Genomic DNA, 18216 nt, shown 5'->3' on the forward strand with positions numbered 1-18216 from the left:
GAGAAGCCTGAAGAGATAGAGTGTCATTATTGTCATCGCAAAACCTTCCCCTCTCTGGTTTGTTGTTGCAACGCCGTTATTACCACTTTTAGCCACCTCAATGGCCGCTAAGGCTACCGCTGCCGTCACCACGCACCACCAGGCGGGTGGTTGCGTCCAGATTTCTGAGCAAGGGTTCGTGGGTGTGTGCCTGTTACAGTGAAGTGGTGTTTGGGTATTGCTTGACCGAATTCTTCAAGAAAAGCCACTACCACCACGTGTCACCGCCGGCTGCCACTAGGGTGGATATGTGTGTATTTTTATTAGTGTGTGTGTGTGTGTGTTATTTAGGGTTTTTCTTTGTAATATTGTATTCGGTGCTAGAATAATGAAAATAAACCCATAATCACCACCGTGAGGCGGTGGCTGCCGCCACCAGCCGCCGTGTTGGGTGACGGTGTGCCTTGTTTGTGTTTTGATTTGTTTGGGATGCTTGAATAAAATGGACTAGAACCATGACCACCACCGTGAGGTGGTGGCCCTGTCGTGAGCCGCCGTTGACCACCGCTATCCGAGGTGGTAGTGGTTGGGGCCCGACTAGCGAAACCCTAATGGGCCTAGTGAAACTCTAATGGGCCTAATGAAGCCCTAATGGATCTAAGGACTTAGCTTTTGGGCCTATTGGATTGAGATTGGGTTGGAAACCGTAATTAGGGTTTAGAAAACCCTAATTTTGGAATCATTGGCATGGACTTATCGGGACCCTTATTTTGGGCCATTGGAATGGAATTGTGAATTACACCCAACCACACTATATGATTTATCTAGTAGAGTGATGGACTTAATGCATTAAGTCCTTAATGGGTTAAGTAAGAAACACTTAACCCTAATCGTCATTTTATGTGAAAACCCTAATTGCACTTGGGCTTTGGTTTGGGCCTTTCTATTTGGCTTTGGTGATTGGGATATTGATGGGTCGTTCATGAACAATCATATGGACTAGAATAATTTAATGGGCTTTAGGGTAAGGCCCATGTGAGGGGTTTGGGCCCAATTTGGAAAATTAGGCCATAGATAGGCCATAATTGGACCTTTATGATTATAAGATATTGGGCCATTAGAAATTCCAAATGTTTGGACTGGACTAAATGGTTGGGCCTTAGGATAAGTAGAGGCTTGGGCCCAATTTGGAAAATTGGGCCATATTGGGCAACGCTTGCTAAAAAAGCACATCATTTTTGGTCTTATTAATAGGAATGCAATAATCTAACTTAGCCCGTCATCTATCTCTTCTCCTTCTAAATCTTCTAAGTCAATTCCAACGTCCATATAATCTTGCAAATCTTCATGAAAATCTCTTGCACGTGAATGATTGTCTTCGAGACTGAATGCTTCACCTTACTCATCATTAAGCCAATCCTGCAGATTCAAAGCAATGTGATCTATGTACACCTGAAGTACATAACATAATTTATGTTGTAGCTATTATGCTCAAGCCTTCACGAAACTCCAACTCTGGTATACAATAGTACACCTTCTCATATTTCTCCTATGTAGATCTTTCACAAAAGCCCCACATATTCTTTCTTGTCCATTCCAGCAAAATCGATCCACATCTTCAAACCAGTGTTGTATTCCATCTAAATAGTTGATTGCAGGGTACCACTTAAAAATACATTGGAAATGAAGATTTATCTTCATTTAAACAGCCATAGAAATAACCTACGAGAAAGGGTTTAAGTGAAAAAAATGGTAGAGACTTCTCACCGGCTTATAAAGAAAGAAGGGTAAGAAACACATTAGGCAAGTATTGTCAATTATGTGTCAGTTGACATTGCAACTCATTCGTGGCTCAATAAACCTGCCGGCAAGTATCACAACGAAGATCATTAATTAAAAATTCATTAACAAGTGGTTACATAAACAAATCACAATAAAGAACAACCGTAAGATCTTTCAAATTTATATATTCATAAGATATTGATATTTTAGTCAAAAGTATCTTTTATTAATTATTATAATATAATAATCAAATATGAGTTTTTTTTGTGGAAGATATGACTTATGAGGCAACGTTTCTTTCATGAAACCCGTGAGGCCGTGTGTGTATGTTGCCATATTAAAACTGGCTGCGGCCATTCCCATTATCAGTGTTGACTACGCAAAAAGCCAATTATTGACCTTTTGGTTTCACACCACTTTTTTCCGTGAATGACAAACAATGAAACAAACGAATAAGACCGTTATTGCTCTACTACCATCGGGATGATACTGTTCTATGTCTCTATATATCGCACCGTTATTTTCTTTAAATCACGTATATCTCGCACTAAAATAGGAGTAATAATTATGATGCAAAAATGACCATTTTTCAATATATATATATATATATATATATATATATATATATATATATATATATATATATATATATATATATATATATATATATATATATATATATATATATATATATATATATATATATATATATATATATATATATATATATATATATATACTTGGGGTTTAACCAAAAATACATTGAGGTTAAAAACTTTTATGACATGGATTGGAACCAAAAATACATTGAGGTTAAAAACTTTTATGATGATGGATTTGAATGGATGCATAAAATGAACATTGTTTAAAAGAAGTGGGCAAATTGACAACACAAAGAAACATTTCTTGTAAGGAATAAAGAATATCTATAATTATCAAAGTTTCGGTTACATGCTTATAGATCTCTATGCAATGAACAAGAGCCTTATATACGTACCTACATGTGGTTATAAGAGATCGTATAGCATCAAAAAAAACATAAACAACGTACTCTGTATAAGAGTATATCTATCGACTAGTTATATCACAAGTAACTGAAGCTCTCAGAAAGACCGGAGTGCAAACCCTGGCTAGCCAACCGGACGTGTTCTCTACAGCACAGAAGCCATAACAGCTCATGATCCCATACAATTTCTTCAAGTAAACTCTATGCTTCTGGGTATCTTCATTAGAACCAGAAATTGGGGTTCTACAAAGAGGGCAGTTTGGATGGTCTTTCAACCATGCTTCAACACACTGAACGTGAAACCCATGTCTGCACCTTTCAAGCATTGCCAACCTTTCTCCTGATGCCACCTCTGACAGGCACACGATGCATTCAACTGGAGAGATACCAACACCAAGCTCCTTCACCACCATGCTGGTGTTCTTGAGGTGGTCGTCGTGGGTATTTGACACCGTGTCTAACCAAGTCTTGATGGGTGACATTATGGAGTCCACGAATCCCGCTATCATAATCATCATCATCATCATCTTGACGAACAAGTTTTGGTGGAGTGTGGAGAGAAGGAGTATAGAAGGAAACCTTATTGGTTATGTGTCTGGATTCTTGGCCTAATAGGGTAATATATAGGCGCTGTTGGCTACTTGGCTGATATATATATATGGGAAAAACCTAAAGATAAGAATTAAATAGATTGGTTGTGTATCTATTTAGAAAGAAAAAGAAGGCTTTTAATAGAAATTGTGTGCTACGTCTTGTTCCAAATAAGCTTCATAAGGTAGGACAAGTTGAAGAATCATTAATTTTCCTTTAATTGTTGATGCTTATTTTCTTTCAATTTAAGCAAGTTAGTCCGTAATTACAGTCGTATACACTTTCTGACCTACCAATTAATAGTATATTTAATTTGATTTTTGAAAGTTAGTTAACAAAGATAGAATCTTGATTATTAGTGGATCAACATGTTGACAAAAGTGATCAAATTGCATCTCCGCTTTAAGCCTTTAAGGACAAATAAAGCTTGTCAATTCAAATATTAAAAAGAGTGGTCCGTTGACATATATTGTAGATTAAATCATCCATATTAAACGGGCACGATGGATTTTGCGTTTTGACATTTCTTTCATCGACGGTCCCCACATCCCTCTTCCTGTCTTCCAACTATTTATTTAGGAGGTGTTTGGCTTGGCTTTTCAGGGAGCAAAAGTCTTTTTTGGAAAAGTCAGGTTTTCCTGACTTTTCCAAAAAGTTCATTTTTCCTTGTATCTAAATCCAAAAGTAGCTTCTAAAATGCATTTGCCAAATATCTTTTGCTTTCTATCTTTTCCTAAAAAAACTTTTGGCTTCTAAAAAGCTAAGCCAAACACCCTCTTAGTGCAATGCATCTTTTTTTATCGACTATGAAATTGAAACGGACAATGGTGAACTAAATAGAATTGAGATATATTATTCTAGGAAAGATGGTCCAAATTTTGGTGATTTTAGTGGCATATGATCTCTTTTTCTTGTGCTATAAGAGTGTCAAAGAGGATCTAACTTGATCCACTGCAACTTTGATGGTGCATAATACATTCTTGTTTAAGATGCGTTGGATCTAGAAGAACAGAGTCCCCCTTTGGGTAAATGGGCACAACCCCTTGTCGATTAGTGTGGAATGAACGTATTTGAACTAGGAAAAATATGCCTTGGCCTTACCTTTACAAAAGATTGCAAAAGATATAAAATAAGTTATGCATGGAATACAAACAATCAACACAAAGAACACGAAAGTTTAAGTGGAAACCCAAAAACGAGAAAACTACAAAGGTATTAGTATAATTTCAAGATAATCGAAAAAGAAAGAAGGAATATACAAGGCTATGAAAATCGACAAAGAAAAAGGGAGAGAATTCGAGATTATTAATAAATTACAATAAGATCTTTAGATTACTTTGCATAATTAAAAAAAAAAAAAAAAAAAAAAAAAAAAAAAAAAAAAAACCCTTACAAAAAATTTAAATAATGCTCCAAAATCATAAAAACAAAGAAAATAATGGGGATCCTAGGGCGGACCGAAACACTTACCTTAGCAATCCAAACATATTACCGAGGAGATATAAACACTTGGTCTCATAAACAAATGTAAAACCCAACACCGAAGCAGATAACAAATTAAGATGTGGAAATATAATAAAATAAAAATGTCTAATAATAAGAACACATCCAAATACAATTTTTAGTAATAGGAGCTTGTTTACTTCCTATTGGTTGGGGCTTCTAGTAATCCATTTAGTGCATATAAATTCACTACCACCTCTGAGTTTCTAGCTCATCTTCCCTTAAAAATCCCTCATAGTCATTGAGACTTCCAAAAACAATTTTTATTTTCTTTTCTAACAAATCAAATATGCTAAACCCTACCAAAAAAAACTATGGATAAATATATAACAAACTCACAGGTGTCATTTACTAATAAATTATATTTTCGATGATTACACCAACAAAATCATCACTTATTATCAGCGGCAGGGCTAGATGGGGCGTTGGGATACTACAGTACCCCTCAAAAATTGTTTTATATCTATATATAAAATATGGAAAGTGATTTGTACACAACATTTTTTTGCCATACACGACAATCATGCATTATATAGTTGTACAATACAACCTTTTAAAGCACAAATTGTTGTGTATGGAGAATAATTGTTGTGTACGGATCAGCTCCCATAAAATATTATTTGTAAACATGTTTCATGTTATTGTACCCCCAGCTAAAGAGATTATACTATTTTTTTAATGTCCGATATTGAATAACTACATATAATATATTGACAATGTTTGTATCCCATATCAAAATTTGTGGTTCTGCCGTTGCTTCTTATTGAGAGAAGATGATTTTGGAAGTGTGATCTGTGAAAATGTCCTTTATCATTAGAAGATTTAAATGAAACATAAAAATTCTACATATGACAGTTACGGAATCCTAATTTCTCGGTTAGAAAATCAACAATGGCACTAATCGAAAACTAATAGAAGAGATAACTTTAACAATATTATATTTGAAACGAGATCGACATGTAGGAGTAACACTTAGATATACATATTTGATAATGATCTTGACAAGTGTTAAACATGAAGTAAAAAAGACAAAATTTAAGGCTTTTATACCTCTAAATTGTGGGATCCACCAATTTTGTAGGTGAGACTTAAAAATATGGAAATCCATCATTGAAATCACCAAAATTACACTATGAAATTTACCAAAACCATGTACTTTTGGTGATTTTGAATATGTTGCAAAGTCCTAAAATTCATACCAAAAATTTCTTTTAAAAACTCGATTAAACATTAAAAACCATTCCTTTAAAGCATATCATAATATCCAGGTTTCAAATTCATAAAGTTAACCAGAGTTAAATTATAAAATCCAATGGAAGTCTCGAAATAGCAATATAACACTTATGTTAATGTACAGTCACGTTGTGCCACTCCCTCTCACATTCGAACAACCTGAACAACATTTAACTTAACAACGTAAGCATGGGCTTAGTGAGTTCCCCCAATATACGACAAATTCTAGCATACATAGCATGCGTACAAACAAATGGCTCGCAACCTATCATTGTTCCGCCATTTTTTTAGAACGTCAGAAATTATATTAACTCAAAAAACTAGCAAGAAGTTAGAACAAAACAACAAAGACCATTACAATAAAGCTAAATTTGGGTTTTGAAGCCACAAAATCGGATGAAAATTCCCTTTAGACCTACTTGAACACCAAAAGTAGGACCGATAGATGATGTCATAAAAGATAACATCCCTTTTTGGCAGAATGTTACTAAAAATGATATTATTTTTAAACATCTAAATATCCTACCAAGAGACATAAAACAATCCTTCAAAAACATCTTTCGCCTTCATCCTCATTTTGATATTATCAAACCAAGTGGCCCAGTCATCAAAAGAGTAAAAAAGAATAAGCATCCATACCCTACCAAGCAAGAACCTTAACCATCATTGCCTTAGCCACTGAACATGTTAAAAAGAGATGGTTGATGTCTTCAACACCATAATCACAAATTGGGCAGCTAATCTTAGAAATATCTATCCCTTTCTTCGATAAAATGAATCTCATAGGTAACCTATCCGTGTACATTTTCCAACAAAAAAACATTCACTTTAATAAGCACCACCTTCACCCATCTAGTGGCCAAAGAGGAAGAAGCAAGGGAAATCAAATCAATCAAACTCATAGCTGAAGAAACTAAAACACCCGAAATGTCTAAAACCCTTAATATTCTTTCGCAACCAAAACCTTTTCCCAAGAAATCCAAGCCATCTTCTGCTCGTCCCTTTTCACACTCCGAAAGAAAACACTCTGCATGGATTCCAATTTTTGAAGAATACCAAAAGGAGCTTTGAGAAGCGACAATAAGAAGGCATAGACCCGACAACCGATTTAAGAATGGTTGGGCCACCACCAACTGAAAAAGCTTTAGTATTCCAATTATAAAGCCGAGAATTAATTATTTTAACAACTTCAGTCCAATGTTGATGACGCGAAATAGAACCACCCACCATAGCTCCTAGATCTATAAAAGGAAATTTAATAGTTGTACATATTAAAATCCATCATCTCAACTTCATTAAAAGGAACACCTACACCAAAAAGCCAGAACTTATGCACATTTTATTTCAATCGAAAAGCCAAGAAAAAACAATGCAAGATACTAACAATGTTCGAAAAGTCAGAGTCTTTCCATCCTCCAATAAAGACTCATCATTTATGTAAAAATGATGCAAGAGAGACAAAAGAATCAATAGAAAGACCCGCAAAAAGACCTTGTTCCATTGCGCAGTTAAAGGTGATGTTCAAAGATTTTGTAACCAAAATAAAAAGTAACAGAGAAAGCGGGTCTCCTTGACACAAACCTTTATAAAACCAAAATTCATCAGCAACGTAACACATGAGTCGCTAGGCATGAACCTTAACAATTGTTTCAATTAATTAAGGATTGGCCGAAAGTACAATAGGCGTACACAAGGTAAGCACAACGTACTCCCTTTGCATGCGCGTTTCGGGATAACCCTTACGTACGTTTGGCATACCCATGTGTACGTGGGGTTTACTCAAGCCAGGGAAAACCCTAATTTTTAGGGTTTGCACCCTATTTAAGCTCATTAAGTCCTTCAAGCTCATCACCTTATCATCCTCCTATACCTCTTGATCCATATATTGAAACCCTAATTCATTTCCCTAAAGTTTGAGCTTGTATGTATGTGCTTTGGGTATGTGTGGTGCTTAGAGAAGAAGAAAAAGATTTGTAAAGAAGCATTAGTTCAGGAAGAGCTGGTAGATCCAGAGGTTTCTCATCATTTCTAGCTTATTAGAGGTAAAAAAAAAAAAAAAAAAAAACTTCTACCTTGATGAATTAATGTGTTAGTTTTTAGTTTAGGGCTTACTTCATCATAAAATGGTCCTTAAGGTGTTTCGTTAGAGTTTCAGCTACTCCAGATGTGTTCAATAAGGGAATATTAGAATTGCATCTCATAACCCTAACAAAAGAAACAAGAGCATCCTTACCCCACAATTAAGAATTCACAAAACAAAAATCTTATACTATTAACATTTCACTCGCAGCCTAGTTCCGTTCCATCAACGACTATGGGTATCCATGCTCACATCCAACCGTTGTTCCATAATCAACCCATCAAACATATTGCATACGAACAAATGGCTCATAACTTATCATTTTATTTCCATTAAAAGTTGACATGCAACATAGCATCGTTATGTCATCACCCCTAAAACATGAGACAACAATTTATTTGCAGTCTAGCCCATTACGTCAATGACTTAGGGTATGCAGACTCTGGCTATCTAGACTCACAGCCTAACGTAGTTCCGTTATCAATCCCTCAAACATGATACATAATAACCACCACAATCAAGCAGTCATCATAATACCATGCCAAGTATATACTAATGTTGAGGGGCTGCCTCATGAATGTATAATTATATGTAGTCAACAATAAGATAGCCAGTCAAACATATTTTCCTACCTGAGAGAAATATATCAAAGAGTAAATTTTTGAAATCGTCCGTATGATTTGGTCAAAATTACGTGTTTTGTACCTAACATTTTTTTTGCACTCAGACTATCCCTGTGGTATTCATTTGTTGTGATTTTTGTCCCTAAAAACATGAAATGACGATATTACTGTGACAACCGTCAAAATTCGAGTTGGTTCTAGATTCGATAAACTTAGTTGAGCGTATAGGCATGACACATACTAGACTTTGTAACTAGATGCTAAGTTGTAACCTACTAAAAACATGGAAACAATTAGAAACAATGGATAGTGTACTTAGATTTCACATTGATACGTGACTTCTATAGTTACTTTAACTGTAGTGACTATCCATATTCGAGTCATTCTTTGACTCGAATATCTTTGCATGAATCATGTAGACACTTCATGCGCTTGACCTAGAAGTAGAAATTAGGTCTGAGTCTCGTAGGAACTTAAGTCAAAGTCGAAACTAAGACTAGTATACCTGATTCCTCAATTTCACTTGAATCTCGAAACCACTACATAGAAATGCCAATGAACCGATAAAAATAAATTACAAACATTATTTCTAACCTGAATAAGACTTATGAAACTCTAAAATAGTTTGAAGTCTCAAAATTTAATTAATTTTGATATCCAAAGATTTATTAAATCTCAAGACACTAATAACCCTAAAAACACAAATTTATAAACTTTAACACCTAAAAATCCATAAAATTTGGTATGGACTTCATAATATCAATTTAAAATAACTAAATTTATTAAAATGTAATCAAGGAGAAATAATACTTAAGTCCTTAATATTTAACCTTATTTTCTAAGACAAAAATCAATATTTTATGAGTAAAATCTATATTAAGATGCATATTTTATAAAAAAAATTTGATATTTTTATAAAGAATTTGAAATTTATAAAAATGGAAGAGAGGAAAACACTCTCTCCTCCTTCATAAAAATTAAATTTAATGGCTACCCTCAAGGTGGCAACGACGGTCGGAGCAGCAGCAGCAACTCTTCAGCCGCTAGGAGCGGCAGCGGCAACGATGCTCATGGCTGCGGTGTAGCACTGTAGTAATGGAGAGAAATGATGAAGTGAACGACAGCAGTAGCAGTAGCGACAGAAAAGAAGAAGAAGACTCCTGCTCGTGGTCCTCGTCGGTAACTAGAGCGACGGCGCTGGATGGCGGCATGGACGTTGGCGGTTGCTGGACAGGATGATGGCGAAGGGCGACCGGCTGAGAATGGAAGTTGCCCGGAGCTTCAACAGATCGGAAAGAGGGAATTTGGGTGGTCGCTTGGTGGACGCTAGCTGGTTGGAAAACAAGCTAAATGGGTGGTGGCAGCGACTGGTGGTTAGGGGATATAAGGTAGTGGTTGTTGGGTGACATTAGGGTTAGGGTTTAGTTGCACCCGTTCAACGAGGGGGGGGGGGGGGGGGGGAAGGTGATCGGGGTTAAATCCCGTGACTCCTTTCAAACTAATAAACAAAATTGGTACAACCGGTCCCTCCCATTCATAATATTTTCAACTTAAGTCCAGAATTTATCCTTTAGCCACTGCCTCCAAAAATCCTTTCATAATAAATCCAAAAATTACCAATCATACCCTGACTTCTGAAATCCTTTTTCAAATTAAATCCATAAAGAGATTTTCTAATATGTGCCCTAAGGGCACATACAAGAAGAAGTATTAATTTTGAAAAATACTACCATAATTAAATTCAAAATACATTTATTATGGAGATTATTAATGTTTTTCACATTTAATTATGGTAATATTCCTTATAATTAATATATTTTACATTTAATTATTTTAATATTTTTTTATTAATTAATGATTCTTATATGTGCATTAGGGCACATATTAGAAAATCTCATCCATAATTTACCAAACAACCCTCAACCCATAAAATTCTTTACAAACTAGTCCGGCAATTACAATCTCAACCCCCAAAGCTCAAATTATATCATTTAACCCCCGCAACCAACGCCTTGCTAAATTATTCCGAATTTAGGGCTACTATTCAGTTATTAATTTTATATATTTATTTATTTAATAAACGGAATGTTACAGATTTAATAATATTAACAAAAAAACATTGAAACACAAAGAGAGAGCAAGGCATGGAGTTGAATAAGCTTTGTAGTTTGATGTAAATATAAGAGTTCATAGCAAGGGATGTAAATTCATTAAGCTCAAAACTCCAATTTAGAAATTACATACTTGTGAGTGTGGTGTTATTCATGTTGTTTTTGGAATTATTTACCCATGTAACCGTCATGGCAGTATAATCGTGCTTTAATTGCCCTTCATTTTAGAAACCATATTGTTGTCAAAGAGAAGGACAATAAAAAATCGAAAATTGCCACCAGAAGATTAAGAAAATAGAAGGTAGATAGAAAATACATATCGTTGGAGAATAGATTGGAAAACAAAATGTCAATGATCGGAAAACAGAAAACGTAAAAGGTAAAGTGCAAGGCATAACTAGGGTTTACGAGAAAGTAGATAACCTTACCTGCCAAACTCACCATTAAAATTTCAAAGACGGTGAAATACGTAAGCATAAGAAAGCTAAAAAAGTATATATGAGTTCGTCACTTTGGTTGTAACATCCGAAAATACGACCCAAAATTTTTTTTGTTTTAATAATAATAAAATCATATACTGATCGTCATATCATGAAACCATACGTCAAATATCTCAACTCATAATAAAATGTCGTGAAACAATTGTGTCAAATCAAACTATGAATCAAAACAAACTCCCAGGATAAAGACTGAAGTTGTGGTGTGTGCGATGTCATCATCCCGAGCTCTTCCCTTTACTGGCGGAAGTACCTGAAACCAAAATTGAAATTGTAAGCACGAAGCTTAGTGAGCTCCCCCAAACTACCACACACCAAACAATATCATATAACGCATACTGGGCCTTGCCCACTGCATCGGACCGAAGTCCGGAAACTGCATCGGACCGAAGTCCGGAACTAACCAGGGCCTTGCCCTCTGCATCGGACCGATGTCCGGAACTAACTGCATCGGACCGAAGTCTGGAACTGACTGGGACCCTATCCCTTGCATCGGACCGGAGTCCGGAACTAACTGCATCGGAACGAAGTCCGGAAACTATCTGAGCATAACATAGCATAGCATAAACATATCAACTAGCATGAACACATAAACTGCATACTGCATCGGGCCGTAGCCCGGAACATATAACACATAAATCCTGCCTGAGCCACGAAGGCATCAAACATACTAACTACTGCATCGAACCGAAGTCCGGAAACTACTGCTAGCTAAACGGGTCGGCATTGTGGCCTTAGACCCGTTCCTACTGGAAGGAAACTCACCTTGTGATGCTGACTGCTAAACTCCTGAATGAGAAATCCCTGACTGCTGCTCCGGCTGCTTCCCAGTTATCATGGGAAATAAAATACTAAATCAGAAAAGGGATCCCTCTATGGGTAAAATGACCATTTTACCCCTACTATGGTGTGGTACACAACATGGCCCAAATCCTTAATTCCTTCTAAGTCCATCTATGGCCCCACTAAAAGCCCACCAATGGCCCAATTTGCTATATTGGGCCTAGAACCCTTTTATTGGGCCTTACTCAAGCCCAATACTAAATCCTTGGTCCTTAGCAACTGAATTCTAATGGGCCATAAAGGCCCAAGGACCCTAAGCCTGAAACCCAGCCCACACCGAGGCCCAACACTCGAAGCCCAAACTGGCAGCGTACGCGGGGCGTACACCAAGGTACGATGAGCGTACCGGCTGCTGGCTTGTACGCGGTGCGTACATCCTTGTACGCCCAGCGTACAACTCTGTTAAGCCAACATCTCATTAAGTGCTTAATAATCCGATCCAGAAGCTACAAATCCAGATCCTAAGCTTATTCCATGACTTAAGTCATGAAGTTGCTTACTTAATAGCTTACAAGTCTCATAAAGGCTTAAACTTCCACAAATAACATTCTACTTCCATAAAACTAACTAGATCTCATGCATGGTTCCATATAAGCCACAAAGATCAAAACTTTACTGCTATGGGGACTCTTGAGCTTCAAGGATAGCAATCCCATGCTCCAAAAATGAAGTTGCAATATAAAGGTCCTTCCTTTGGACCTAAAAGGTCCAAACTTCCAAAAACTCCTAGATCTAAACTTACAAGAGGAAATTTGGAAGCTTTATACCTCTTTTGAATGCCAAATGAAGGAATGATCCCAGATCTATGAGCTCAAGGTGCTCATGTTCTTCTTCTTCCACTTCTCTTCTTCTCCTTCTTCACAAAAATAAGCTCAAAGATCAAACACACACAAGTAATGAGCAAAAGGGGACGAACTAGGGTTTCTCTGGAGTGAATGATAAGTGAGGAGGCCAAATGGGAGGCTATAATGTGGTTTAAATACGCCTCAACCCCTAAAATTAGGGTTTGTCACCTGGTCGCGTACGCTGGGCGTACCATAAGGTACGTTGCGCATACGCTCAGCCTCCCCGCGCTTCATTTAATCAGTACGCCCAGCGTACAAGGGGGTTACGCCCCGCGTATGGCTTATGGGTTGCTTACACTTCGGCCCAAAAAGTGGTCCACTCACAATAACAATTCAATTATAGCCCAATAAATAAACTGAAGAATTAAATAAATTTTATACCTCGGAAACGATTGTTACATTGGTATTGAACTTAGAGAACACTTGAAAACCAAAAATTGAAGTTGGGGCATGGAGTTCGGGTTACTTCAACGTAGATGCTAAAATCAAACAACACCATCAGAATGAGGTTGTATCGTTCAAATGAGTTTTCTTCGTCTTCCTTGTCATGAAGCGTCCTCATGGGAGATTGAGGTTGTATTGTTGCTATTTTGGAGCACTCTGTCGGTGGGAAGTAATCAGTTGTGCCAATTATCCAGCTAAACTGGATGTTGAGTGGTGCGATATAAGTGGTTGAAGGGGAAAGAGATGGTGGCTGAAAGTAATTAGGGTTTATCAGAGGAATTGAGGAGGTTTGTTTAGAGAGAATAAGGAATAAAGGGTAGAATCGGAGAAGAAGAATTGAGAGATATGAGGTGGTGGAAATAAACAAGCTGATTGGATACCGGGGCGGTGGAAGGAACAACGCTGAGGGATGACCACAGTACATTAATCCATGTAAAGTAACTTCATGAACAGTACCCTGGTCAGATACTGTTCCTAAGCATTGTTCAGTTTTAATATATATATATATATATATATATATATATATATATATATATATATATATATATATATATATATATATATATATATATATATTTATTTATATATATAATCCAATAAAAAAGAAATTAATAATCCAATAAAATAATATTTGTTAATAAATAAATATTAAATATTAAAAATAATATTTATTAATATATAATAATACAATAAAAAATTAATCTAATGAAAAAATTAATGTATAATAATTGATTAAATTAAAAATTAAAAATTAAAAAATTAAAAACTAAAACAAAAAAAAACAAAAAAAGAGACCTAAATGATCCTACTAATGTAAAATTCTCAATTTTAAAAAATTAAATGTCAAGTTATTAGAGTTAATGTTTTGGGACAAAAAAACTCACAAAATTAGAGCATTATGCACGACCAAATATTTTTATATCAAAATCACATAATTTTAACAAAATATAGATCATATTTGTAATTTTGTCGTATATTAATCACTTAGTTGCACGTCTAACACCACCATAAACTTACACCTTGATACATAACGGTAACGGTAAGTAACGACGGCCGTGGAAGTATATCGACACCAGCAGTATGTGGAAGAAAACAAAAAAAGACAGCAAAAATTAATGTTCAGAACTCTAACGTTAGTAGTAAAATTAACCGACAGAAAGAGCTAATTTAACGTGCAAATATACACCGTCCAAACTCCAACGACTTTAAAACACGAACTTAGAACTAAATTCTAACATCTTTCTATAATAAAGTAATAAACACATAATTATAGTACAAAACAACAGCAAAACCTTGGCATTTTCCAAAACAAAATACATGAATTCTAAACTGTTTGTTTCTAGTTTTGTCATCCTTCATATATGTATGCCTACAACGTCTCTCCCATTCATATTCAAGAAAACATGAAATACCATCAACTCATTTTCTTGAAATTTTTCGTTTCATTTCTTGTGGTCTTTTCAGTAGCAACTGAAGGTCATACGCCATCACCAAAAGATGTTTAATTTGTATTTTTATTTTTGTTGTTCTTGGCATTTGAACTAATGACTGATTGTTGGGTTTTGTATTTTGATCTTGTAGATGGGCTGACTTATGATTATTCAGGCTACATCGAGGTATGTTTTAAACCGAATGTTTTGGGATTCGTTTTAAAGTGCTTTAATCATCTCTTTTTCATCTTGGTTAGTGCAAAAACGAGCCTGAAGATCCACTTTACAATGGCGGAATAATTGTTAATCAAAATCAGTCAGTTTCTTCAACATTCCTGTTACCAAATCTCTCCGGCAACACAATCTACTCATTCTCCAGTTGAGTTGCCTATTAATAGTGCATAAAGATATGGGCTAAATGCATGAAACAATATACTTCTACTTTTTTCTATAACTTACTTTCAAATTTTCTTTTATTAACACATTATCGTTGAAAAGTCTACTTATTAATTATAACATTGTAATTTTAATTGTTTTCTTGCTAACACCTTATACTTTGAAAAGTCTTACCAACATTTGTATATAAGTAAATCTAAAAAACTTAATAGTTTTCACTCGTTTTTATCCAATAGGTTGGGTGAAGCTAAATGGCTCTAATGCAACAGCGATCAAGGCTAGCCTATCATTAGACAACGACACTAACATTTGTATAGGAAATGTCATTGCCAAAAGCGATTGTTGGTCATTTATAAAAGGCGGATTTGTACTCGATTCAGCCTCAAGCTATGCCATGGTGTATTTTTTGGTAAACCTATATCGCAATAGTGTACCTTAATTTGTGTACAATTGTATAGTTAACATAAATGTTAAAAAAAAAAAATCATAAATAAAGAAATTTCTATCCATTTACAGATTTTATGGTTCCGCTATATGTACGTATTTTAATGTTTCTTGTAGGATTCACATGGGAACAAACACAACGTGACACTTGCAAGCGCTTCTTTGCAACCTTTCACGCCTCAACAATGGCAAAACAATCAAGCAAACTCGATTGACAAAGTATAAAAACAATGCTACAAAACTCCAAATGTTTATTCAAATTTATTTCGGACATATAATAATCTAAAATTATACACATTCTATTTTAGGAAAGAAAGCGTGCAGTGACTATTCATGTATCCGACGTAAATGGCGAAAGTATCCAAGGAGCTCAAGTCATAGTCGAGCAAATTTCTAGAGATTTCCCTTTCGGTTCAGCCATATCCAAGACAATCATAGGAAACATACCCTATCAGGTAAAAAAAAAGGTTGCATGCAAGAAATAGTATAGAAACAATATTATTATTTTTCTATTATTGCATTGTATTTTGGAAAATCTAATAAGTTACATCAATGTTTTCCAAACATTTTTTTCACTAATCGTTGGGTAAAAGTTTTTAGTACAATTTCTTGATAAAAAATGTTTAAATAATTTTAAATTACAATGTGTTAACAAGAAAAAAGACATAAAATACGATGATGTAATAGTAAAACTCAAATTTTTTGTTTTGCGATGTCAACAATCGTTCGTAGAAATGGTTCCTAGAAAGATTCAATGCAGCAGTCTTTGAGAACGAGCTAAAATGGTGTGAAACTGAACCCGAACAAGGAATCATCAACTACACCATACCTGATCAAATGTTAGACTTCATCAGAGCTAACGAGATAACAGTTAGAGGGCATAACATATTTTGGGAAGACCCGATCTACATCCCCTCATGGGTCCAAAACCTAACCGGCGACGCCTTAAATTCAGCCATCAAATCACGGATACAAAGCTTAATGAGCCACTACAAGAATCAGTTCATCCATTGGGATGTTTCTAATGAGATGTTACATTTTGATTTCTATGAGCAACGATTAGGGCAGAATGTGTCATTGGAAATGTTTAAGTTAGCTCATGAAACGGACCCTTTGGCTTTGTTGTTTATGAATGATTTCAATGTGGTGGAGACGTGTGGTGATTTGAACTCGAGCGCCGCCGCGTATGCCGCTAGGATGAGGGAGGTGGAGGAAGGCGGTGTTATGATGGATGGCGTTGGGTTGGAAGGTCATTTTGTAACCCCGAATCTGCCGTTGATTAGAGGTGTTTTGGATCAGCTTGCTAGTTTGGGACTTCCGATTTGGCTTACAGAAGTTGATATCAGCAACACCCTTGATCAAGAAACTCAGGTGATTATTCTTTTCATAAAAAGCTATTTTCATTGTTGCTAACAAATTATTATTCTTTATAGATTGAGCTATCATAATAGTAAGATAAAAGAATAATTATTAAGTTACAAAATCAACAAAATTGTGAAAGTAGGTTGTTTTTTTTTTTGTAGTAATTTACCTTTTTCATATGGGGTAACAAAAAATTTTGATATTTTTTCAAACGGTAAAACGTCATGGTTATGTATTACCTAATACCTACCAACTATATTATCACAATATTTTAATATAATTATCATTATCTCATATTTTTATATATTTAAAATAGTTTTTTTTATCAAGTACCAGTTAACTTCCAAACGTAATTGTTACTATTAATTAGCTTATACTATCATATATTTATATTCGTTATATCAATTTTGTTTTAATTAATTAAATATATAGGGGAAGTATTTGGAGATAGTGTTGAGAGAAGTGTACTCTCACCCATCAGTGAGTGGGATAATGCTATGGACAGCAATGGATCCAAATGGTTGCTACCAAATGTGTCTAACAGATTCCAATTTTCATAATCTTCCTGCTGGTGATGTTGTGGATAAATTGTTGTTGAAAGAGTGGTCAACAGGTGTGGTCAATGGTCAAAGTGATTTTGATGGGACTTTTAGCTTTGATGGGTTTTTGGGTGAGTATATGGTCAATGTTGACTTCCAAAATAGGACTTCTAACTCAACATTTTACATATCCAAAGGTGATGACACCACCCATTTTAGTATTCATTTGTAGTTTAATTTATTATTATTTTTTTAAACCGTTACAATGTATTATACATTTGTGATTTGTATATAATCCAAATTTTCCTATTTTTCGGATCATAAATTTGTTGTTGAATATGTTTATATAGACCAATGGGGCATAAAAGTTTGTGATTGGAGCTTCAAAACCCAAGTTTTTAACTAAAGTTATAACCAGAATCAAAAAGGTTATGACAACTAAAGTTCATCCAAGTTTTTAAAATTTATGTATTTTCCACATCAATCTTTAAGATGTTTCCTTATAAAT

General features: G+C 35.2%; 2 protein-coding genes across 2 annotated transcripts; one reads left to right on the plus strand and one right to left on the minus strand.

Annotated features, from left to right (window-relative positions):
* Positions 1-2663: 2663 nt before the first annotated feature.
* Positions 2664-3486, minus strand: LOC111877886 (RING-H2 finger protein ATL79). The gene has a single exon (XM_023874390.3). The coding sequence runs from the start codon at positions 3292-3294 to the stop codon at positions 2830-2832; it is 465 nt and encodes a 154-aa protein (XP_023730158.1). The 5' UTR covers positions 3295-3486; the 3' UTR covers positions 2664-2829.
* An 11454-nt stretch (positions 3487-14940) lies between these two features.
* Positions 14941-17940, plus strand: LOC111877888 (endo-1,4-beta-xylanase 4). Its single transcript, XM_023874391.2, has 8 exons — positions 14941-15013; positions 15119-15153; positions 15225-15345; positions 15600-15772; positions 15925-16026; positions 16116-16262; positions 16540-17178; positions 17602-17940. The coding sequence occupies exons 1-8, from the start codon at positions 14941-14943 to the stop codon at positions 17938-17940; spliced, it is 1629 nt and encodes a 542-aa protein (XP_023730159.2).
* The last annotated feature ends 276 nt before the right edge of the window (positions 17941-18216 follow it).

Source organism: Lactuca sativa, chromosome 4 (assembly GCF_002870075.4).
Source record: "Lactuca sativa cultivar Salinas chromosome 4, Lsat_Salinas_v11, whole genome shotgun sequence".
Taxonomy (NCBI): domain Eukaryota; kingdom Viridiplantae; phylum Streptophyta; class Magnoliopsida; order Asterales; family Asteraceae; genus Lactuca; species Lactuca sativa.